This window comes from Lygodium microphyllum, chromosome 22, assembly GCF_053477565.2.
Source record: "Lygodium microphyllum isolate KBCC chromosome 22, Lygodium_microphyllum_v1.1.10, whole genome shotgun sequence".
NCBI classification, from domain to species: domain Eukaryota; kingdom Viridiplantae; phylum Streptophyta; class Polypodiopsida; order Schizaeales; family Lygodiaceae; genus Lygodium; species Lygodium microphyllum.
Window position 1 is genome coordinate 44687915 of NC_141156.1, and position 26794 is coordinate 44714708.

General features: G+C 40.4%; 1 protein-coding gene across 1 annotated transcript; it reads right to left on the minus strand.

The window, feature by feature from the left end:
• Window positions 1-2443: 2443 nt before the first annotated feature.
• LOC148017097 (NAD(P)-binding Rossmann-fold superfamily protein) lies at window positions 2444-19916 on the minus strand. The gene is made up of 8 exons (XM_087663530.1): window positions 19527-19916; window positions 18972-19076; window positions 4047-4128; window positions 3883-3964; window positions 3749-3788; window positions 3315-3449; window positions 3050-3187; window positions 2444-2943 (listed from the first exon to the last, which is right to left on the minus strand). Exons 1-8 carry the CDS (start codon window positions 19730-19732, stop codon window positions 2673-2675), a joined length of 1059 nt encoding a protein of 352 aa, XP_087519656.1. The 5' UTR covers window positions 19733-19916; the 3' UTR covers window positions 2444-2672.
• Window positions 19917-26794: the final 6878 nt, after the last annotated feature.

Genomic DNA, 26794 nt, shown 5'->3' on the forward strand with positions numbered 1-26794 from the left:
TGTGGCTAGTAATAGAAAACTTAGTTTCCAAATTAGAGCAAGTCAAAAGTAGATGTGGATCCCAAAAACTCCAATTCAAACATGCCTCAAGGGTATCCATTCATGAAATATCACTAGACTCAAAGATCCTTGCCAGGTGATCGATAAAAACACGTTCTCTAGTTGTAGCCAAAAAAGGCTATTTAGATTGAGCCCTCTATTTTAATACCTAAAAAGCTATTTAGATTGAGCCCTCTATTTTAATACCCAAAACTAATTATTACTAGCCATTGAAGACCCTTGCACAATCACCAAAATACATTATCAAAATGTGAAGCAGCCTTTAAGAAAGTCGTACTGAAGATAATGGTACATGAGACATAAAAGCACAAGCTCCCACCATTTAGAGAAAGCTCTTAAGCTTTTTTGTAAACCCATCAATGTCAAAAAGTATTAAGGAATCAAGCAAACTTGTGCCAACATGTTAACAAACCTCTACGCCAATCATTTGCTTTGAGAAGTAACCTTAAGCAACATACGACAAAGACCAATCTTCCAAGCACTAATAGCCTTATTCCCACATCCTATACCCTTAGTAAAAAATATGTTACAGTACATTCATAAACTTATCAACATATTTATAAAATAATTCAATTAGTGTTGAGACCATACCCTTTTTATGAGCAAGGAAGTATTACACCAAACCAACCTTCTCAATGACAATGTCCAATAGTTAATCGCGAACTAAAATGCATCTTGCAATAAACATCTACAACTCTCCCTCCCTAGTCAATAACTTTAACAAGTTATTGAGGATATCCCTAAGTATATTTGATAGGCTCATTAAACATACATTTCCATATTGTCTTGCTTACTGTTCGTATAATGTTTATTCCATGACACATTTATTGGACTAATTTTTACAATCAAGTGATAAAAATACCCCCTCCTTGAAAGTTTAGGGCTAATCCACTTATTTTGATAGTTGAGGAAAAGTTAAGTGAAAGCTATGATAAGGATAGTTCATCGAGAAATAACAACATTTAGCAAGATCTAAGAGAGGCATTCCCGACAAGCAATAGCATCAATGGCAACATCAATACAAGGAAGATCTATCATATCTTGTAGACTTGATAGATCAAGTAACAATTGATTTATAATTATATGGATCATAACTTCATAGATTTTGACTATTCTTAACTTTCTATTGACATGATAAAACCAAATACTTTTAACAATTAAAAATTGAGGATAAATTATTGTGACACCACTTATTCTTTCTATAGTTCATTGCTTGCCAAATCTAATTTGCCAAAAGAGGAAACACTTCTAAAATACTACTACTGATTCCTTTAAAGCTACAATGGCAATGCAACCTTATTAACCCTTGCAAGGAGTATGAGATGACGTGATAAAATGTGATTCATATTTCTTTCAAATAAGCATGATTGCAAATAGCATGTTGAGAGAGTGCGAGACAATATATATATTAAACACCCAATGCTTTACTCAAATATGTACCCATTTCATTAAAGAGGGGCATCTACTACTATTACTATTAGAAGCTCTATGTGTCTGTGTGTGGTGGTGACGATCTGGTCCCACAGGTCCGCACACGAAACCCGCACAAGTAACATGGCCCACGGGCACCCAACACCGCGTTGCGTCCTAGAACACACAGCAAAAGCCAACTAGCAAGACATGTCAAGTTGACACACCGTTGTGTCACAGCATGACCCCATCACGTCGCGTCACATCGCGGGCCGTTACGCCCTTGATATCCCTCCCACGTCGCGTCTCGCTCACAACACGCATAACGCGTTTTCCAACTCGCACAAGGGTAACTTGGCACTTGGAGTCGCCAGATCGCGCCACGAAAGAGTTCCGGGCTCACAAGGATCCACAATCAACCATCTTAGAACACGGCACCACAGGGGCGACACGGTTCACAACCCACCTTACCTCATAAGAAGTCATGGCGACTCAAACTCAAAACAGGGGGCCCAGCTGCCTTGCTCAAAATGAGAACCCTACACACCGGGAGGCTAAAACAATGGTTGCTCCATGAGGCACTGCCTACATGGAGGAGGTGGGGAGACATGGGGCGACGGGGCGCAAGGCCATGTGTTGGACATGCAACACCCCCTACAAAATGCACTTCACACTCCATCTCACCCATGCAAACCTGCCTCTGGCTTGCTTGCCCACCCCCCTACATACTCAAACCCGCCCGTGCAATCTCGACATGAAGCACCCATTACTTTTTAAAAGCTAATATGAGCTCCCTTAAATGCTACAAAAGCAATGGAAACCTTGTTGCAACCCTAGTAATTTGTGTGAGAAAAAATTACTCCTTTACACGAAAAGGTCATGTCTAGACTCCCTTAAATGCTACAAAACCAACAAGACCTTGTTACAACTCTAGCAAGTTGTGCGAGACAAACATCAAAGAATGATTGATGTTTAATTCAAAGACATGATATTAAATGGTATGTCCCAATAGGGTTTATTTCAAGATAGCATTCTTCATAATCAACAACCAATGGTTCGTTCAATAATTAATTTTTTTCATCATCCTACAAAAAGAACTTCAAGCAAAGATACTTATAAAAGCTACATGTTACTACAATAACTTCTTCTACTCTTTGTATTAGCATGTATTCATGATGAGACCAATCAATCTTTGTACTAGCCTACACATCTAGATGCTCAATTATAGAATTCAAGCCTTCCTTGTATGTTGGATAGAGAAGATCAACCCCCAGCTCTTCCTTCAGACGTCTGTTCATGACCCTTTTCTCAAGAAAATGCAGAGGCTCCGTCATGTCGCCTGAAGTCACGGCATCGACTCGTTCCATTAATGCAGTCGCCTTTGAAGGCCATTTCTGTAGAATCAACGCCTTTGCATACGAAAATACCTCGCTTCGCGGTGCCGGTTCATCATCAACCACGTTGTATATCCTTCTGAAAGGACAGGCCAGTGAAGCATCGCATCAATCAGAATGACAGCCAGCCCCAGATGCGAATAGGATGTCTCATACCCGACCACTTAGTCTATAGTCGTCCTTACCCAGCACGAGGTGACTCGATGCTTGCCAGTACCGCACGGCATATATCAGCAACATGGATGCGCGAGGTGAACAGACGCCTTTGCCGTGCACGTTGCTTTGGAGAGACTTCATCCGACCGCAGCAGGGTGTTGATAGCACTGTTGCAAAGGAAAGAATGCAGCTCTCACCCATTTAGTGTGGAATGTTGAATGCGAAACATTAACATAGGGCAACTTGTTCCCCCAAGTAAGAAGAACTAAGATGCAGAGTATCAGTAAGTAACACCTCCGCCCAGGTCCATAAATTCCGCCAAGCCGAAAAATTTGCACACACACATGGCAATCCAGCCCCAATTGCAGCCATGCTTTCTCTGCTTCTAGCCTTGCCACTGCTTGATTATTGGTAGGCTTTGGTAAAGAGCTATTCACAACAAGAAAAATGATGAGTGAAACATGGGACATGTCGGCAATATGATAGAAGCCTCCTTGCCACGCTTTGGTAATAATGAAATGAGCATTGGACCATTCAACATGTCTGCAATATAATGAAAGTGGAAAGCACACAAAAGACAGCTCTGGACAGACAGGGGAAGAAGCAGAGCTGTTCAGGGCGTTTACTGGAGAAAAACTCTTACACTCGCTTTTCGACCTCACAATAATTACAGTAGTATGGAAAAAACAAACTTCACAATGGCGTATAAAAGACGACTGTGAACTCACTTCTCATCCACCCACTCACCTTGATAATTACCATAAACACCTGCAAGGATACCATATTGCATACATTAACCAGGACACAAAGAGAGATGTAGAGCTTGGAAATCTCAAGATGAAAAGAAATTGAACTTTAATACCAGTTGAAGACAGATATCCTATCCAATTTAAATTCATGCAAGAAGCCATACGTATCAGCTCTTCCCTGTACATGGACAGGACCTGCACCTCATCACCAAAATCACCAATATTCTTTACTTTGAATGTAACAACCTTCTGCGGGACAAAATAAAATGATACAAACTGGATCTTTATCAAAATCGGCGACAGGAGGAATAGTCACGATCAGGTGAGATGCATTGCTCATCGCCCACATGCCTTCTGGTCTGGAAACAACAAACAGACCAACCATGAAATTCTGTAACTCACGGTTGCAACCATGTGTGTGCCGTTCTTTATGGCCAACACCATCTGAAAAACAGTGTCATCTAAGTATGATTACTCAAAACAGTGCAAAAACAAGCTCAACTAGTTTCTTTCACTTTCACATTCAAGCTCAAACATTGGCAGCAATCACAAAAGCTACTTGCTGTACTTGAAAACAACTTGAAACACAGCATAAATATGTTTGCAATGCCATTACTGAGATGATGAACTACTATTGCCACCATTTTCATCTGTCAGTTGATGTCATGCTGAGACTGTTACCTGCAATGAAAGTAGTAACTTTTAAGCTACTCAGAATCAACCTCAAACTTGAATGAAAGTAGTAACATGGAGGTCACATCTCCACATGAGACCTCCATGTCTGAACACACTTTAGTGTGTGTTACGAGTGTGTTAGCATGCGTGTTTAGGTGTGAACATCTTTTAGACCATCCAGCATTCAATAAAGGGTCAAAAGGGTTCGGGAGTGCGCCCAGGCCAATATATTGAGGGCCGAACTTTGCACTATCATCTCACTCAATCCAATATCCATAATTTGCTTTGTGCCCACCTTTTCTATGCAAGAGGCAACAGACACTAGATTGACTCGCAGATACACAGCACTAGGTGGTCTGGAGAGGATGTGCTCACAAGTGCAGTTCCACAAACCCTACACCAAGCTATGGCTCTTCGATACACTGGTCACATCCACACTACTCTATGGAGTACATATATGGGGGCGCAGTCTTGACCACCATAGCAGATCAGGGCGCACTTATGATAGATGGAGGTCGATGGAGAAACCCCTAGTGTCCATGATATCCAAGATGATCAGATGTAAGGCCTCAGTTCCACATGAGATCATTAGAGCTGAGCTAGCAGCTACACCGATTGTGGTAGAGCCCTCACCCAATCGGTCGCATACATCCATAGCCTATGGGACTTATCCAGACACAAATATGCACGGTGGCTCTCGAGTCCTCCAAGCAGCTTGCCAAAGAGGGTGATACTCATGTTGGTATGCACAGATGTCAGCCTGGTTTGAGTTACATGGCTTTAGCATGGACAAGTTATCCCCCTTCCAGTACTCCCTTGATGCACTATCTCTTGATTTGGGCAGGTTAGAGATTCGCAAGATCAACAGGATGGATCTTACCCAGTTGGATATCAGGCAGACATGGTTGATACCAAGGCAAGGGGTAGGGACAAAGATGGCTTTCTACCGCAAGCATTTCCTTCGTACTACAAATGGTGGATTTATTGTTCACCCAAGATACATGGAGACCCACCTTTCCCATGGGATCAAATGTACTATTGGCCAGTTGTGCACCTCCTCACATCAGCTAGAGATTGAGACTAGCAGATATAGATCCATTCCACCAGAGGAGCACATATGCTAGATGTGTCAGTTAGAGATAGAGACAGGAGTATTATATCTACCATTGCCCAACGTATTATGAGATCCGTGGCCGTTTCCACTGTTTTTTTAGAGACGGATTTTGGACCACTATCCAGAGTCATGGATTTTACAAATCAGCAGTACCTTGGCGTCTCTTTCTCCTTAAGATACGACGGCTTCGTGACATGCGCCTCAAGAGTACAACTGCTCCAAGACATCAAGGCCTGCCACAGTCCACACACAAACAAGGAGTATTGATTGGTCGGGCTGTTCAGCTTAGCCTATCCAAACATCCTAGGCCTTGACACAGACACCAGCGACACCTTCATACGCGGATACAAGGGATTATTGCTTGGGTTGCCAGGCCCTCCATCCAAATTGAAAGGTATAGGCTTAGCTTCAAGCTAAAATTTGTCCCATAATGGTTGCTTCCATGTAGCATAAGCATTACTTCCAATAGAGAGCTCCAATGATTCAAGAGAATCCAATGCTTGAAGAAATATCCATAATGCTTGTAGGAGAAGATGCTTTGAACCTTGAAGAATCCAAATTCTTGATAGAATCAAGAATTGATGAAGATACCATATACTCAAGCATTCAAGAGAGTGAAAATGCTCTCGATCTTGATGAAATGCCCCAATGTAGACCGATTATTGATGAAGTGGCTTCAATCAAACCTTCTTGGAGTTGTAGAGCACAAAAGCCCCATGGCTTGAACCTTGTAAGGCCAAAATTTTTGAAGAATTGAGTGGCTGCCCCTGTTTGCCCCAATTCTAGAGAGCAAGAATGCTTCAAATCTCCTCAAAGAGCTCCAATGTCGGTTCTATTTCAAGCATAGAAGCTTGCTTTCATCTCTAGGAAGCCATGAATCTTGAAATCCCCATCAATACTTCAAGAAATTCTTGAAATCTTCATGCTGTCCATTTCCACTTGCACTTTATAACCATATAGAACTTCGAAAGGAGACATTCCAATACTCATATGATAAGTATTGTTATAGCAAAACTCCGCAAGGTGAAGCCAATGGTCCCAAACATTTTGTGTGTCATGGCAAAAGTGCTGCAAGTATACCTCTAACCATTTGTTAACTCTTTCTGTTTGCCTATCGGTTTGCAGATGGTATGCTGTACTAGGAGTCAATAGAGTCCCCATTGAAGAGAATAAACTCCTCCAAAAGCTGTCCATAAACTTAGTGTCTCGATCGAACACAATCTTCATTGGCATTCCATGAAGCTTGAAGATAGATTTCATAAATTGTTCAGACACTTGCTTTGCTGTAAATTGAGCTTGGTAGGGATGAAATGCACTGATTTAGTCAGCCGGTCTACCACCATATAAATGTTATTCCACCCATGCTTTGTTATAGGTAATCCCACAATAAAATCAATGGTAATATCAGTCCACTTACCATGAGGAATAGGAAGTGGCTGAAGTAAGCCGCCAGGTAGAAGAGAAGAGTCCTTGTTTTGTTGGCATGGAAGACATTGCATTACAAAATCCTTAACATCCCTCCAAATACCCTTCCAATAGAAGCTCTTATGGATATTATCAAAGGTTTTGAACAGCCCATAGTGTCCCGCTAAAGGCGAAGAGTTCATCTCATACAAAATACAGTCTTTGAAAGAAGATTGTGGTGTCAAGTAGACTCTACCATAATACCATAGAAGACCGTTATGCCATTTGAAATTGGAATACTCTTCTCCTTTGCCTTGCTGAAATTCCTTCATTATCTTTGATGCTTCCTCATCAAGCAAATACTCTTCTTGAATATCATTGATCCAATCCTTATGCACAATTGAAATTGTAGAGATGGAATATGCCCACATTCTTGATAAAGCATCCGCTATATTGTTGTCTTTTCCAACCATATAGAATATTTCAAAATCATAGCTTTGAAAAGTAGCTAGCCACCTCCGTTGTTTAGGAAACAAATTTTGTTGGGAAAGGAAATAATTCAGCACACGGTGGTCACTTTTAACCTTGAAATGACTGCCATACATATAATGATGCCACTTTTTAATAGCATGCAAAATTGCCAACATCTCTTGTTCATAGACATGTAGTTGACGCTCCTTATCATCAAGCTTGCGACTTTCATATGCTATAACTCCATGGTCTTGATAGAGAACAGTCCCAACTCCTCTTCCACTAGCATCCGCGCATATAGTGAATTCCTTAGAGAAATCCAGGCAAACAAGAATAGGTGTTGAAATTAAGAGAGATTTCAGCTTGTTGAAACTCTTGTCGGCTATGGAGTCCCAAAAGAAAGACTCTTTCTTCAGCCTATCGGTTAAAGGAGCCGCCACATAAGCATAACTTTTTATGAATCTTCTATAAAATGATGATAATCCAAGGAATCCCCGCAAAGATGTAGAAGAAGTCGGTGTAGACTATTCTTTGATACACTTCACTTCATTAGAATCCACTCTTATCCCTTTTTCTCCCACAATGTGACCTAGATATTCCACTTCTTCTTCCATGAAAGAACACTTTCACATTTTGGGAAAGAGTGTGTGTCTTCTTAATATGTCAAAGACCTCTCGTACATGCATCAAATGCTCCTCCTTGGACTTGTTATAAATGAGAATGTCATCAAAAAATACAAGGACTGTTTAGTGTAAAAGAGGCTGCAATATTTTGTTCATGAGAGCTTGAAAAGTGACGGGGGCATTTGAGAGCCCAAATGGCATGACCAAGAAGTGGTATAACCCTCTTTCGGTCCTAATGGCTATTTTATACTCATCTCCTTCCTTCATTCGAATTTGGTGATAGCCTGAACAAAGATCAATCTTGGTGAAGACCTTTGCATCCTTAAGTTCATCCAAGAGATCGTCAATACGTGGAATCGGGTATCTATTATTCACCGTGGACTTGTTCAACTCTCTATAATCAATACACATGCGGAAAGATCCATCCTTCTTCTTTACCAAGAGCACAGGAGAGGCAAACAGAGATTGACTTGGCTGAATTAGACCCATTTGCAGCAACTCTTTGACTTATCGTTCCACCTCTTCCCTTTCAAACTTTGACAAGCGATAGGGAGATTTGTTGATGGGCTTGATATTACGCAACAAGTCGATAAGATGGTCAATCTCTCGCTTTGGAGGCAAAGATGATGGTGGCTGAAATAAATCTTTATACTTCTCCAATAGCTCTTCCAACCTTGGATCCTTTTTCTTTGAAGAAGAAGATGGCTGATTTGGTGGCTGATCTTCATCTACTTTCGCAAGCAAAAGAGTGAAGATACATGATCGTACATTGATTTCTTTTCTTAACTTCTTCATGGATATGAGTTCCAACTGTTTTTTACCAATGCCCTTCAATTCTATATGCTATCCATTCCATTTGAACTCCATTTGTATGTTCTCCAAGTCCAATGAAAATTTTTCAATGGACTTTAACCAATCGCAGCCAATGACAATATCAATAGGTTCCATTTCCAAAGTAATCAAGTTCACTTGTATGGTACATGAAAGAGATCGAGGAATAGGACTTTGTAAGCACACTTCATTGCTTGACTCATAAGCTCCATTCACAACTTGGATCTTCAATGGCATTTGCAATTGTTGAGATAACAATTTCAGCCCATGTAAAGATTTGGTATTTATGAAGCTATGGGTGCTACCCGTGTCTATCAAGAGATGAACCACTTTGCCATTGATCAGCCCTTCAAGTCGAAGGGTATTTTCTCCCTTACAACCGGTCCATGCATCATGAGAAATGGGACATAAAGAACCACCCAGATCAAAAGGAGAGTTGTCCACAATGTCATAAAACTCATCATTGGTTCCATCATCCTCATCATGTATGTCTTCAACCATAGGATTTGCATCCACTTGAAACACATTTGCCTCTTGATTCTCTTGTCCTTCATCTCCATCCAGTTCATCAATGATGACAAAATTGAGCTTGCTATTTTTAAATTTACATTTCAGCCTATGGTCTTGTGTCCACTTCTCTCCACACTTAAAAGCATAAACCTTTGGCCCGCATATCCTGAATTTGATCATTAGAAAGGACCTTGCTGTAAGTGCTGTTTTGAGATCCCTTTTGTGTATTTTCAGCCCTTGTAAAATTTTATTGTGCTTCAGCCATATTTCTGAAATTTTGCCCTTGTTTTTATGCCTAATTTCCACCTTGTTTTGAGGTATAAACAGTAGGAAAGATTGATACTTTGCTGTTATAACTGTGGGACTGTTATATCCCCTGTTTCCTTGCCTAAAAGTATCCTTTGGCTGGCTGAAATAAGCTCCAAACTTAGAGGACTGATTTGATAAAGAATACCCTGCACCTTCAGGCTGAAAACCCATTGAATCTTTCCTATATTTCTATCCATACCTTTCAGCATATTGAATAGCATCATAAATGCTCTTGGGCTGCATTGCACCTACTTCCGAAGAAAGGGTCGGATCTAAACCAAAGATACGTCTGTTTAATTTTGCCATATCATCAATTCCATCAATGTACATAGAGAGGTTGAGGAACATATTGGAGTAGTCACGTACGGGCATGCCTCTTTGTTGAAGATCATATCTTCATTGCAACTTTTTCTTTTCCATTGGAAAAACAAACACCTCAAACATTGCCTTTTTAAAATCTTCCCATGAAGCAAAAGTATGACCAACTCTTTGCATGTATCTCCACCATGTATGAGCGTACCCTTCAAGATGGAACGCCGCAAAGTAGATCTTAGCTTCATCATGGCGAGGAAAAAGAGTGAAGTACATCTCTAGTTTGTTTACCCATTCTTCTAACTCCGTTGGAGATGCATTATTCCCCTTGAAGTTGGAAATGGTGATTTTCTCTTTGTACTCCCTCTCATTATATATTGGCTGAAAATTGTTAGAATGCTGTCCAAAAGATGGTTGTCTCCAAGATTCTCTATGCATTGAATCCCTTCCAAAGGAATTTGACCTAGAAGCATTACCGCCTTGATTTTGTTGATTAAATCCAAATGAATGATGCTGTCCACTAGTGGGCTGACCATAGATTGTGTTCTCTTTGTTAGTAATGTCTTGAAATGACCTTCTTTCTTCAAATCTTCCATGGAACTCTTCATTCTCCATTTCTCTTAAGTCTTCATCCCCTACATAGGTTGCCTCATGTCTTGGATTAAAATGTGGACGGGCATAATACTTTGATGGCTGACCATAGGTATTCTTCAATGTAGAAGGCTCTCCTCTCTCAAAAGTGGACATGATTGGTTGATCAATCCCTTTCCCTTTCACATTAGATGATTGGGCTGAAGTATTTTCACCATGAGTAGTGGGTCTATTTGGAGAAGAGGGTGTATTTTGAACCTTGATGGCTGATAATACCTCATCAAACCCATTTTTCATAGTCTTTGCTACTATATTTTCAAACCCATATTGCATGAACTTGACCAATTGTTGAATACTCTCATTCATTGCATTGGTTGTCTTTTCTATATTCCCCATTGACTTAGAAAGTTGTTCAAATCCATCATGCATTCCAATACTCATCATATGTAACTCACTTGAAAGTGTAGGATCCCCAAAAGGTTCATGGAATGCTTGGTTCTCTTCATTTCCAAGTTGCACACTATGGGCATTACCAACACTTGCACCATCATCATGTTGGTCTTGATTTCGGGTTTCATTAGTGTTATTTTGTTCATTGGCATACTCTCTAATGTATTCTTGAATTGTCTCCATCACTTGGTCTTTCCTTAGCATTTATGTGGCGGTAGACGGGTTGACTAAATCAGCTCATTTCATCCCTACCAAAGCTCAATTTACAGCAAAGAAAGTGGCTGAACAATTTATGGAATTTATATTCAAGCTTCATGGAATACCAATGAAGATTGTGTCCGATCGAGACACTAAGTTTATAGGCAGCTTTTGGAGGAGTTTATTCTCTTCAATGGAGACTCTATTGACTCCTAGTATAGCATACCATCCGCAAACCGATGGGCAAACAGAAAGTGTTAACAAATGGTTAAGAGGTATACTCGCGGCACTTTTGCCATAACACACAAAATACTTGGGACCATTAGCTTCACCTTGCAGAGTTTTGCTATAACAATACTCATCATATGAGTATTGGAATGTCTCCTTTTGAATATCTATATGGTTACAAAGTGCAAGTACCCTCCGTCTTATTCCATGAAGATGTGAATCCACAAGCTCATGAGGAGTTAGAAAAGATAGAGGCCCTTATAAAGCAATGCAAGGACAGCATTCGAAAAGCTCAAGAGACCATGAAAGCCTATGCGGATGAGAAAAGAAGACGTGGAGTCTGGGAAAGATGATTGGGTATTCTTGAAGGTTCCCAAGTCACGATATGCTTCTCTCAAAGGAGGGCACAATAAACTTGCTCATAGATTTTATGGTCCTTACCGCATTGTCAAACAAGTTGGGTATCTTGCTTATCAGCTCGATTTACCTTCAAGCACAAGAATTCATAATGTTTTTCATGTGTCTAAGCTTAAAACTTATGTTGGTCCTCAAATCCAAGTTTTTGAAGAACTCCCTCCCTTGGATGATAATGGTTTGATCATCTATGAGCCTAAAAAGATTATTGGTAAAAGGGAGAAGGTTCTAAGGAACCGAATTCTTGTGGAATACCTTATCAAATGGAAAGGTTTGCCTATCGAAGAATCTTCCTGGCAACAAGCATCATACTTGGAGCAATTTCCATGGCTTTTATCAAGAGGACAGTTCTTGAATACAACAGTAAACAGCTTGCTGTAATAATTTCCTGTCGGAAAGTTAATTGCCTTATCTTCATCAAAATTTGCTTTTGAAGGCATGGCTGGACACTACATGTTGTCCTCTACATTTCTATATATAGCACATGGAAATCGAACATTTCTAGCTCAAGATATGGCCAATTTTGTATACAGCTTGTTTTAGACAACTTACAACAGTGTGTTCCATTTACATGGTCATTTCTTCATCAACTTCTTGATTCTTCATCAACATAAGAGCTCTCCTTCAGCATGATTCCATATGCTTCAAGTTATCCTTGTAATCATCCTTATAATTTGTTCCTAATTCAGCTTTGAAAACAAAGCTCTTCTAGGCCGAGATGGCTTGTACTAAAGCATAAAATACCTTAGTCTAGGATATGCTAGGGTTTGGTATAAAAGGTGAAGAAGTAACATGTGAAGGATCTTTTTGCCATTTCAAGAATACAAGATTGAGGGATCCTTCCTCCCACCTATCATAGGGGTGTGTACCTATGTCCACCATAGCAAGAGGTGAGTATCTTATTGCAACATTCATCTTTGATTCTCAGCCATTCATGGCAATACATTTTCATGCCTAGCCACCTTGGCTATGGTTTCTTTGGTATATTTGGTGTATTCTTGTATTTTCCAATTAATTTGTTTGCTGTGAGAATTGCCTCTTTTACAATATCACCTATTGCTGCCATAACATCTGCATCATTACATAAGGCTGCAACAAGTATCTCTCCAATGTCAAAGAGCTGTTCAATGACCACACTAGATGCAACATTTGCCTTTGCTACTTCTTTTGAGGGAGAGCTATCATCGTCTTTCTTGTCATCCTTCCTTTTCTTTCCTTGTTGTTTCTTTCTTTCTTGCTCTTTCTTATAGTAGCGACAATCAAGCTTCTAAAGCCCTTTACCTCCACATTGATAGCAAGTGACATCCTGTTGTTTGCCCTTACTTTTACTCCTACTTTTGCCTTTATTTCTTGCATTACCCCTCTTTTCTGACCTGCCTCTAAGATGATAAGTTGAGCCATTGTTTTCTCCACTGGACTTTCTTCTAATCTCCTCATTGAGAATAGAGCCTCTAACACCATCGAAGATTAAAGCAAGGTTGTTACTCAATGAAACAACCAAAGATTCCCAACTATCAAGCAAAGTCATCAACAAGAAAATGGCCTTCAATTTATCATTGAAGGGTTGCAAACCACAATCTTGCAACCAGCTCAAAATCCCTCTAAAAGCACTTTAATGCTCCAATGCTATCTTAGACTCATCCAACTCCATGTTTACAAGCTTGTGCATGAGATGCACTTGATTTACTGGAGTTGTATTTCCATAAGTGTCCATCAACTTTTTCCATATGGCATAAGTTGTATCAAGATGCTCAATGTCCGTAAGTACATCATTAGATACAGCCATTTTAATGTATGCAATGGCCGCCTTGTTGAGTCTAGCCCAATCCTCATCTATCATAGCTACAGGCTTGACTTCCAAAAGAGCATCATCACAATCCTTGAGAAACAAAATGCCCTGCATCCTATCGTTCCACAAGTCGAAACCAATGCCATCAAATCTTTTGATTTCAAGAAGGGATTTAGTGTCATTGCTGCTTGAAGCATTTGCAGCCATTTTTCAGAAATGTGCCCAAAGAACAATACCGCAATTTATAACAGCAAACAATGAACTCAATATTCAGTTAATATCAGCCCAAATTTTCAATCAATGAGAGCAAAGTTTAGTCCAAGTCCATGTACAGCAGTAGAACTAATGACTTTCAACAGTATAACTGAATTTCAGCATATACTCAAAGCATACATCACTCCCAGGTAACTCCCAGTTCAGCAATATCACCAAAAGTACATCTGCAATAATCCTAGATCTACAAATGATCGCTACAACTGCTGCAAAATGATTGTTCAGCAACACATCAACTCAATGGGAGCTGCCCAACACATGTACTGCATACATATGTGACCAAGTACTTATGATACACAAAAGAAACCAAGATTCTCTGCAATTTCTTCAATATTTCACAAGTGGGAGATGAATCTCACTGCTTACAGCACCAAGATTGCATCAACAATGTTTCCAATGTAGATTTCGGACAACTTTTTTGCCAAATTTCTCAAATTTCAGCAAAAGCCTCAAAATCTTACTAACAAATCTGCACCGATTGCATTAATGCATGAACCCGAGACCATAAAACGGACAAGATTAGCAAAATTCGCCAAAATTTCTTGCAAAAGCCCCAAAAATTCTTAGGTCAATTGTGCACCAATGTCAACAAATTTGACTCTATTAAGCAAAATTTCATTGATATGAGAAAAGCCCCAAAATTTTTGGAGCCAATGTGTGCAATTTCTGCAATTTTCTGGTCAGATTGCCCTGTTATGTATGACCAGCGTCAAATTTGGAAAAACCCCCAAATTTCTGGGCATAAGGATGCACTAGTCTAAAGACCGTGCTTGCACACGCAAACCACGGCTTAAAATAGGCCACTTCACAACCCAAAAAAAAAAAGAATTACTCGTTGGTCATCGCCCGTCTGCCCACGTTGACCTGACACGTGCCGTCGAACACCTATGCCTAGCCCTGTCGACCCACATCACATGTCTGTGCCGGCCACCTGTTGGTCCCCTTTGATGTTGGCCCATCAAATCTGGTTGCCTGCTCGCGCGCCTGATGCACGCAACCTGTGCTAGTCACTTTTTACCTCAACTCGACCTACTGCACACTATCTTGATTTGCCTCGCATGTCAAATGCTGTCGTCAAATGCTATCTATCGAGACTGGATCCTATCCCGCAACGCGAGACTGGAATGAGCAGTGATAGAGCTGAGAGCTGAGAGAATCAAGTAAGAGTGTATCAATGTGTTGCACGATACACAAAGAATAAAAATGTATTTATATGTTAGGGTACAAGTAAAGGGTGTGTTCACACCCGTAAGTTTATACACATGAGATAAATGGGAGTTTACACCCAAAGGGCCTTTACACCCAACAGAAGTCAAAGAATAGCAATACAGCTTCAGAGTAAATACGACAGTAGAGACAGACGGGACTTCTCGAGATGCCCGGCAGTGCAGGACTTCGAGACGAATGCCCAGAATTTTCCAGTGGCCAAATTCGAGGCCGGAAGCGGGAGATAGGCCGGACGGGAGGCCAAGGGCCAAAATGGCCAAGTGGAAATGGACTTGGGAGGGGCCAAAGGGTGTGCCTTTTGGGGCTCCCAATTTTTTATTTTTGTTTTGGGGGGGGGGGGGGGGGGGGGGGGGGGGGGGGGTTTCGGTGGCTGCAACAGGAAAAAAACGCCATGAATGGCAATGAATTCTTGATGGGGGGTTGGAGAGCTTCAATGCACCAACTGATTGCATACTTGATCTCCCTCCTGTCTACGCTCCCTATCGCCGGTAAACGCAAAACTCAAAACTCAAACACAAACATAAGAAGAGAGAGAGAGAATACAACTCTGAAGTGAATGAATGCTGTAAATGAATATAAGAGTGTACAATGTGGTCAAGGGCAGAGCAATGTCGGAGAGTGATGTCCACCGGAGACAAATCCCAAGTGCTAAAACCACCAGTCGGAGCTGTAGGAGTGCTGAATAGTGAATGGAGTAGGCTGGTCACCAAAACGCAGCATTTTGGAGGCTGGAAATTGGTAAACGCAGCAGCGTACCACTGATCGGAAGCTAGAAACTGTGCACAGGTGCTGTAAACAGTAGGGCGACAACTGGAGAAGGTGTGTCGGAGAGTGTTAGGGCCTGCAATGCTGAAAGCGCGGGCTGACTGACCCTGGCGATGATGGGCGGCAAGCTGGAACAGCAGTCTAGGACAATTTGGAGCAGTCACCAACAGCTAGGAGCTGTCGCCTACAACAATGGACAGGCTGAAGATAATGTGGCTGCAGTCGATGATGGCTGGACAGTAGATTGAGATAGGCTCCAGGCTGGAAACTCGGCACCAACAGCACTAGAGGATGTGTGGGCTGGTGTAACCTGCAAACAAGGATAAGGGCTGAATGGGGGCAGCCTATCTATTTATAGATGTAGAAGGGTGCCCCAAAAATTAGGGTTTTAGGAGGCCACTAAAGCTCTATTGAATCACTCCCCTTTTTAGGGTTTTTCATTAATTAAGTGTGTTTTGGGGCTATTTAAGAGGCTAATCAACAAGTAATGCATGTTTTAGCTCAACACGCATGTCACATTGGCAAGCTGTGAAGCGTGTTTTTCGTTACTTGCAAGGTACTAAGACTCTTGGACTGCTTTATGCCAAGGGGAGACCACTGCAACTACATGCTTACAGTGATTCAGATTGGGCTGGTGATTTTGATTCACGTCACTCTATGAGTTCTTGGCTCATCTTACATCTCTTGACTTAGCAAGAAACAATCCAGTGTTGTCACATCCTCTTGTGAAGCTGAATACAAGGCAGCTTTCACTACCACACTTGAATGTGTATGGCTAAGATGCTTATTGGTTGATCTTGATGTATTTGTCATGAAGCCTACTCCTTTGCTTACTGACAATCAAAGAGCCATTGCAGTGGCAAGGAACCCAGTGTTTCACGCACACACGAAACACAAAGAGATCCACTATCACTTTGTCAGAGAGGAACTACATGCAAGAGACATCAGCCTTGTCTATTGTCCGACCACCAATAATGTGGCATACATCTTCACTAAAGCTCTTCCTTGTGACAAATTTGAAGCATTTCGCAATGCTTTAAATTTGATCTCCTTTGGTGGATAATCATTGTATGTTGATCACTTTTCACTCCAGGGGTGTTTGTCGGGTTTGACTCATGCCTATGCTGACAGAGGAGTGTCAGTGATCCATGGTAGAACACTGGGACACTTTTTACTCTCCTTATGAGAGGTTTTTTTCCCTAGTTATATTATCTTTTATTTTATGTGCTTATTGTATAGGGCCTTGGGGGGTGCTGCAGAGATGTGGATGCTGTGAGCCCACGATCGGTTCTAGATACCGGTGCTACTCCTCGCTCTCGTACATGTTCTAGAGAGGGTGGCTCTAGTGGGTGTTGTGGAGGTGCGTTAGGGTGGAACGGCCCTTCCGTGTTTCTATGATGTGGACTCTTCTTCCTTGGGATAGCATGATCTTGCACTTGTGCAATCGACAGTTGTGGGCCATCTAGTACTTTGTTTGATGGCTGGTGGAGCATCCAAGAATTTGATCCAAGTCATATTTGTTGGCAAAATCGCATCTCCACACACTAGTAACTAGTGTGCCGCAACCCATGACACAAGCTTTTTGGCCTAAGAAGGAAACCAAAGTTGATAAATACCACTTAAGGAAGCAAGTGGAGGATGTAGCTACCTAGATAGAAGACTTCAAGGCTCGAGTTACTTTCAAGGTGGCTCCTCTCCTCACTATTGATGTGATTTTAGGGCAGCCCTGGCTCTCTGTCTACATGGGCTTGGTGGATCATCACTCATAGTCCATCCTTATTCAGAAATGGGACTTTGCAGGTGGTGAAGACTTTACATGGCATGCTATGATAGTGTATGTGCAAGAGCTTAAGGAGTCTTTTTCTTCTTTGCAGCAAGATGGACAAGATAGGCTTAACATTGTTGCAAGATTTTTATTCTCTTTTCTCGAATGAGTTACCTCGAGACTTGCCTCCATTGTGATCGGATGATTTCAAGATTGACCAATTGCAGGAACGTGATTTCCCTTGAAAGCACCCTACCAAATGAGCAAGAAGCAGCCCAAGGAGCTTTTGGCACAAATTGGGGACCTTTAGGGGAAGGGGGATTGATTTGGATCAGCTCCAGTCTTGTTGGTCAAAAAGAGGGACAAAAGCTTGCACCTATGTGGAGACTACAAAGGCACTCAATAAGCTCACCATCAGCTAAATGGTAAGCTTATTGAGTTATTGGGTAGAGGAGTTATTGGATGAGCTTGCAAGCTCAATGATTTTCAGCAAGCTTAGATTTTAAGTCCAATTATCACCAAATTCAGATTGCTCCAAAAGAGATTCCAAAGACAGCATTTCGAACTCCATTTTGGTTGTTCAAGTTTGTAATGCTTCCCTTGGGCCATCAATTGCACCTGTTTACTTTTGTAGGCTCATGACTAGAGTGTTGCAGCCTCTTCTTGGGAAGTGTGTCATTGTAAATCACCAGGTTACAGCTTGTAAATGGGAGAGTATAGAACAGTAATTGAAATAGTTTCTTTCATTTCTACACTTCATGAGAGGCAGACATATATATTGAATTTGAATAATCCAAAACCTATTGAATGACGTCTTGAATGAATTTTTGACCTAGCTTTGCTCCAATAGAAACTGGTGAAAGATTTGCCTACAAAAAGGATGCAAACTTATGGTATTTTTATGTGTGCATAGACATGCATATGCTTACACATCCTCCTAGAATTCAAGAACTCCAAAAACCTAAGGATCAGTCAAGCAACAACCATGTGAGTCATAAAAAGAATTCACATAATGGCAAACCAAAATATGATCATAATTATAGTCACTCGTTGGAGAAAATCAGTTGACAATCTTGAGTTGAAATAAGCTTAAGTAGCCAAGATCTTAAGGTTAAATGTTAAATGCTAACTAACGAGCATACTTTCACTCTAAACATTAGAGTCCAGACTTTAGATCACATCTCTTGTACTCCAGCTTCCGCTAAGTGTTCAATGGATGCAAAATTGAAACCTATCAGAATGACAAGATTTACCCAAGCTCCTCGCCATCATTGTCAGAATTGAAATGAAATGCACGCAATCCATTCTTTTGCAAAGCCTGTCCTTTTTCGTCACTTGAGCAGGTTCCTGAGACATCCCTTTGAAACAATCACAGAGAACAATAAGAACACGTAAATTGCAACCTGAATGTCCAATCGTGCTAAACTAGAAGAACGTGAAATCAAGAAGAAAGAAATTTTCTGCCAAGCCCCTGAAAACATATCTTCGCTCAATGGAACCTCATATTAGGATGGATATGAAATGGAAACCAGAGAGAACAATGTTGCACGATAGAGAGCCTTGATTGGATTGACATTACGTGCACAACCTGTGGCTAAAACTTCATATGAGGATGGATGTGAAATGAACCCAGAGAGAACAATGTTACACAATAGAGAACCCTGATTGGATTGATTTTATGTGTGCAACCTGTGGCAAAGACTGAATGGCCTTGGGTCAAGATCAACAAAATAATGGCTGAAGGTGATTCTTCAAGCATAGTGTGCTGTAAGAAGGCTTCTTAATGGAGTAGAATTGATCCATTTTACCATCCTTGCTTTTGTAGGCATTGAGCTAAGGCCAGACCCACATGGCCGATGCCGAAAACGAACATGTTCCTGTTCTGAGTATGACGAACCGCAGCCAGGTCTTGCCCCTGTCCTCCCGCATTCCTGAGAGTCGAATGTACTTTTCTAGGCCAGTGGATAGCGGTCCAGGATGAACAGCACGTCGATACAGAGGAAAGGGCAGCCATTCTCCCTCACTTCCGTCGGCCCGCCGTCTCAATTTACTGGAACCTGACTGATCTTACACTCTCCCTGCCTAGTAGGTGTCCTTAGCATGACTGTAATAAGCAAATCACCTTGTGAGCTTTGCGTTGTTTGTGAGCAAAAGAAAGGGTGTGCACTTCTCACAACATGAAGTCTCATTTCGTGCACAAAAATGTGTAAATATTGAAGATAGGTGGCACCTTTTGAACACCATTATATTGCACTTTGTGTGACACATCACACATGGCAAGATGCCTTCTTCCACACACAATCTCTCACCTCAATAATGCCCCTAATGTGGCATGAGCTCTAAATATTGCAATGGTGTGTCCTTGCTTTGCTCACAATTTATCTACAAAGCTTGCATCACATAACACCTACCTTATATGATTCATACTCCTCTCTCCCTCCCTCTTGATTGTTATACATATGTACATACACACATGCATGTATACACACATATGTATATAAATTTCTTGATGACTTCTTCTACACGATTATCACCTTTGGAGGTGCACAAATCAAATTTTACCAAAGAAATTGATGAGAGTGCATGCCACTTTACATATGCCACAAATTATAAATGCATATTGAGAGAGAGAGAGAGAGAGAGAGAGAGAGAGAGAGTGTGTGTGTGTGTGTGTGTGTGTGTGTGTGTGTAGTTTGAATTGTCATATACTATGTTTGCATGCATTCCTTCTCAATATTACACCCATAAGAATGGCTAGTAAGTGTCCTTAGCATGACTGTAATAAGCAAATTACATTGTCTACTACACATGGACCATGATAAAGGTAGTTTTGTTACATTTACATGAAATGCATCCTACACTTTATCAATTTCAAATCCACTTACTCTTATGCAACATATACTACTTCAATTGTTACATGGGCTTTCTTACTCTGGTTGACCCACGTAGATTTGGATCACTACTAGGTGCCTTACCATCCTCTTGTGCCTCCCTCACTCTAGGTGTCTTAATAAATGGAATGCTAAACTCTTTATTCAAGATTCGCTCATAACCATCTAAATACACATCAACATGAAAGAAACCTAATGAAATGTCGACCTTAATAGGTGAGTCCCCAACCTTCTCCTTGCCTTTTCTTGACACTTGTGATGTACTTGGTAAGGTGACATGTGATCGTAATTTACCACTCCAAGGTCTATCAATAGACCCATGACTAAGAGACCCTCGTGGCCCACTCAATACATATGACTATTGACTTGTTTTCTACGCAACCATACTCTCATGTACATTAGCCCCAATCATCTTCTTCATATTGTTATACCAACTGCTTATTTCATCAAATACAATTGACTTGTTTTCTACGCAACCATACTCTCATGTACATTAGCCCCAATCATATTCTTCATATTGTTATACCAACTGCTTATTCGTGCTAGCTATCAACTCACTGTAATAGGGTTATAGCATTTGCCTTCCTTTTGCTCGGGAGAATATCCCACAAATACACATTTTTCTACTTTGGGATCCAATTTATTGCGCAATTCATCAAGAATATGCATATAAGCAATATTTCCAAATACTTTCATATAGGACAGATTTGGCTTTTTCCCTATATACTTCTCCTCACGTGTCATAGCATGTACAACAACTGTAGGTGTCTTGTTGATAATGTATACAATAGTAGCAAATGCTTCAGCCCAATAGTAATGAGATAAGTCTATTTCAAATATCAATGCTTGAGCTACCTCTACAATACATGTGCTTTTCCACTTAGCAACTTTATTTTGTTGTGATTTGTATCTACATGTAAACTACCTTTGAATATCATTTTTTTGCAAAAAATCTGAGAACTCATTGGAGAACTACTCTTCCCCTCCATCCTACCTTAGGTATTTAGTATGCAATCACATCTTGTTCTCAATCAAAGCTTTAAATCTCTTAAAGTAAGTGAAGGTCTCACTTTTCTCATGCATAAAATAAACCCATACTTTTCAAGTATGATCATCAATAAAGGAGACATAATACTTGCAACCCCTTATAGCTGCAATCTTTGTAGGACTCCATACAGCATAATATATCAAGTGGCTTCTTGCAAACATGCTTTTCATGTGGAAATTCATGTCTTGTCTTGTCTACTTTCCAAATTAACATGCTACACATACTTCATGCATCCCATCAACTCTGAACTTTGGTAAGCCATCCACAATCTTTTTTTACTATACATTTTTCAAACACTACACATTTACAAGAAACAAGTTTCAATGTGAGCCACAACTTTTGAGCCTCTTGTGCAAAGATAGCAACATCTATTTTGGGTAGATCTATATTAAGAGTAAATAATCTACCAACATGCTTACCTTTCGTAATCAACTTGCAACCATTTCCAAGGTCCTCTATGTAACAACCATCAAATGTGAACCAAATTTGCAATCCCTATTCCACCATTTGACCATTAGACACCAGGTTCTTAGTTATGTTTGGTATGTTTGTTTTACCATCTTGCACACTTAAGGGAAAATTTTCAATGCAAGTATTTAGATGGGCTATATCATTCGTTGTCTCCACATAGCTTGGAGACTTTGGACTGCACATCCCTCTTAACCAATCTCCATGAGAAGTCAAATGTGATCAGAGGCACTTGAGTCTACATACCATATATCATTCTTAGATAAACCATCAATAGCCACAGTATCCATAAAATGCACCATGACTATTAACCAATTATTTACGAGTTCGAAGTGGAAAAAGCAAAGAAATAGCTAAGAAGCAAGAAAAGGCAAAGAATAGAGATCCAAAGACGAGCATGAAGAAAATTCAAAAAAAGTCAACAATTAGAAAAACGCAAGCAGTAGAAAACAACAAAGGATTGCATGGCACAAAAAATGAGAAAATGTGCTGACATTGACATATCACAGGGCTTGAACAAAAAGAAGAAGATGCAAAATTAAAATTTTCTAAGCACCGACGGGCTCACTCCTATACAAATTGTAGATCAAGGTACATATAATGGCGCACGACTGGAATGAGTCAAGTTTTTCAAGGAATTAGATATAGATGGTCTAATGGGTCACATGACCCTAAAGGCAATGGGTGGCAGGCAGCACTGATAAGAGTTAGGCCCTGCCTAAGGTTTAAAATTCAAATTTCATATATAAGGCTGCAAAAACCTTAATGTAAGCATTCCACCCGAATAATGATCAAAAGCTTATCTCTTCTACTTCTATGGTATTAGCCATCACTGAAGCTTTCTTTGTTGATTGTGAGCTAGGCTATGGCAACTAGGCTTGTGAGCTCTCTCTCTTGCATCTTGTCTAAAACTTCTCCCTCTCTTCTTCTCTCCTTTGTCAGTTTTCCCAGTTTGAGAGGTAGAGGGATAAAGAATCTACGGCAGAAGCTAGAGAGCTTGAGGGGGCTTGGGGGAGAGAGTGTGTGTGTGTGTGTGGACTCACTTCATCTTGGAGGAACAAACAAAGAAGATCAACTTCTTGCTTGTGAGGGACAAAGGAGTGAGAAGTGAGGAGCTTGGAAGCATGATTGATGGGATGAGCTCATTAACAAATGCTTGACTACAATAGTTGGTGATTTCTCTAGATCAGATTATTCACTTGATCTATTATGCTTACTTGATAGGTTGCGGATGTAGTCTAAGACTAGCTAAGTGAGTGGGGGTAGATGGTAGGAGAGCTCGTGGGGTGAGAGACCATCCAATGTCTTGGTCAAAGAGGGCCCATGATTAATATGCATGTTTCCATTTAGATTTGGCACATAGGCGAAGTGGTCCTACATTTTGGTTCTATTGCCTGAACATGACAGAATCTCTATTGTTGAGTCTCTGAGACCACACACCTCGTGTGGATATATGCCAACTTCAAGTGAGATGGGTTCTCTTGCCATAAAGAGCTTGATGTGGAAACCTCGCATGCCTTAGTTTAGAAAGGGTGAGTTGAAAGGGAACCAATCCGTGGTTGTTTTTGTTTTTTAGAGTAGAATTGAATTTCAAAATATTGATGAGATTTAGGAAACTTGTTTTTTTTTGACATAAAAATATTGAAAATACAAAAATAAGACATCATTGCTTGATGAATATGATTTGAACTCACATTCTAGGCACTGACAAGCAATCATTAAATCTTACGTATCTAAGGGGGTTTGAGTTCAGTAAAACTCTAGTTTTTTGCTAATTATCCCTTATTTTCATCATGCTTTTTATGAAGAATCGTGATTATACCGTGGGTGAAGCATTAGATGATAACTAGCTAGTTGTAGTTGTTGGTAAGCAGCCCGAAAAGCACAAGCGTGGGTGCATGGGTAAACATTGAGAACTAAACATTTAGCATAAGAAAATGAGGACAATTTTTGTTTTGAAGGATCAAGATTGCATTTGAAGTCATGATTTCATGATAGTGTTATGATATGAGAACAATGGCTATCATACATGTGGGATTGGAGAGGAAAGTCGCTACAATGGTGATGATGATGATATAAATTATGAATGCCACCTTGACCCATCAAGATGATGATCTATCCTCCCTTGCCCCATCACCCCACTCAGCCATACATGTCACTCACTCTCACCCTTCTTTATACACCTCCCTAGTGGTGGTCTTCTTCTCACTGTTTCTCTCCTTGCCACCCTAAGGATGTGTTAATCAACCATCCTATTAAGTATCCAATATTTTTAAGCATGTTCTTGTAACCATGTTATTTATCCTTCAAGCATGACATTGACATTGACAACCTAGATACAAGCCATTTCCCCTCATTCTCTAATCGATTATTGAGGCCCTTGGTCTAATACCCTAGGCAACATTCAACTCATAAAGATTCTCCTGTAATGGCCTAGACTAATTTTAAGGCTCTAGTTTCCTAGGTGATTATTATTCTAATTTAAAACATTTGGTAGAAGGACTTTGATACATATGCTTAGTTTGTATCAAACTTTTGTGTTCTTTTTTAGAATTGGCTAGTAAATTTATTATTACATTGATTTATCAGGCGGTGCACTCTATGGATGGGAATTATATACTTTTAAGATTAATACTTGTTTAAGGAGAGTTTTTATTACATGGGGGTCTCTTATTAATACCATCTAAAGAGAGAGAGTGTGTGTGTACCCTCTTATACCATGTAAACATTCTAAGGAGGATGCTTGTGTGTGTCCTCTTTTTAGAGTCATCTCTTTCATGGATTTCATTTCTAAAATGATAAAAGAGATGTTGGTCTCTTTGATCTCTCTCTTTATTAGGGCCATGAGCGTGCAGACATGAATCAATAGATCGTGGGCAACATGCTCTACATCTATCGATTGCTTTGTCTAAGGTGACTCCTTGTGATGGGACCACCAATTGGTCTAGGGTATGCTCTGAGGTATCATGTGGAGCTGTAGCTCTAAAAAATTCAATAAGGGTGTATTATCATGTATTCGCAAGATATCTCCATGATGATTGTGAGAGGGGGTTTTTACATATAGGAGGGCATCATCTAAAGCGTACATTCACATATTAAATATGAAAAGGGTGTGCTCTATTCCTGCACAATTCATTAGATAATAGGCCTTAAACGCACATGATAAGAAGGGTTTACATATAGTACTGAATCCCTTGGGGGGGGGGGGGGTGTTAAAAATAAATGAGTTGAAGATGATAGCTAATCTTATAAATGAAAAGGCTTATATGAGACCAATAAAGAAGAAGAAGATGGCAATAAACAACTCGATATTATGGGAGGAGAGGACAAGATTAATGAGAAAGGAAAGGGGGGGCAATGGATGGGAGATTTAGGCTTCTCTCCATGTGCTCAAGGCAACACCATAGCCTGCTCTTGCTAATCGTCGAAATGATGAAGGTGGATATAGAGAGTGTTTGTATAGTTGTTTTTTAAAGTGGGGGTGTGAGGGGAGGGAGGGATTACATGTCTCAATTCAACAAGAGCGCTTGCTTTTTTCTATTAATGGGCAATTCATTTTTGCCTACAGTGTATCTCTTCATGCACCTCATAAAAGCTTGGATCTAAAAATTTCCCTCTCTTTATGAGTTATCCCTCAAAGGTTATGGATTTGCACGGATCAATTCACACTTGGGACTAGAGCTTTGGTCTAGAATGCTCCTGGCATGGTATCGATAAGCCATAAAATTCTAGTGATTTATGTTTTGTGATTAACTCAACTATGCTAATGCTTTTCTTTGAATTTGTTATTAGGAATCCCTTTTTAAACTATCAAATATCCCCATGTTTGAGGAGTTGGGTTTAATATTTATCACTTACACTAATCTTTGGCTATGGAAGGTTATGTGCATTCTAATAAATCATTTTCCTTTAATGCAAACTTGAACTTGATGACCTTGATGCTTGACATAAACAAATCAAAATTCACACCTTAATCTTATTAGAAGAGTAGCTTATGTTAAATCATGCATGTATGGATAAGTGAGCAAACTAGGTGGGAAATATGGACAAGGTGGATACCAATGCAAGTAGTACCATGAGAAGGGGCAACTTGCAGCAAAGCACAAGCACCTAGGCAATGGGCAATGTGCTTGCAAAGAAGCAAGAAGGGCATTAGGACACCAAGCAATAGTCATAGGCAAGGTAGGGCCAATCTGGTAGGGCATGGCTAATTGGCCATTTGGCTTGCCTACCTACCACATTGCAAGCCGACCAGGCCAATCCAAGCTAGCTGGCTTACTGCATCATCTTACTCTTTTCTTGGTCTATTTTGGAATGCACACTATATCTTTTAGTTTTGTATATGTAATTTTGTGGCTATCATACGTGCACAACATCTTGTGCTTTTAAAAATTTTCCTTGTTTATTCATCATTTAGTGTCATGTATTCTCAACATTATATTCTCTCTTGCTCTATGTGTGTGTGTGTGTGTGTGTGTGTGTGTGTGTGTGTGTGTGTGTGTGTGTGTGTGTGTGTGTGTGTGTGTGTGTGTGTGTGTGTGTGTGTGTGTGTGTGTGTGTGTGTGTGTGTGTGTGTGTGTGTGTGTGTGTGTGTGTGTGTGTGTGTGTGTGTGTGTGTGTGTGTGTGTGTGTGTGTGTGTGTGTGTGTGTGTGTGTGTGTGTGTGTGTG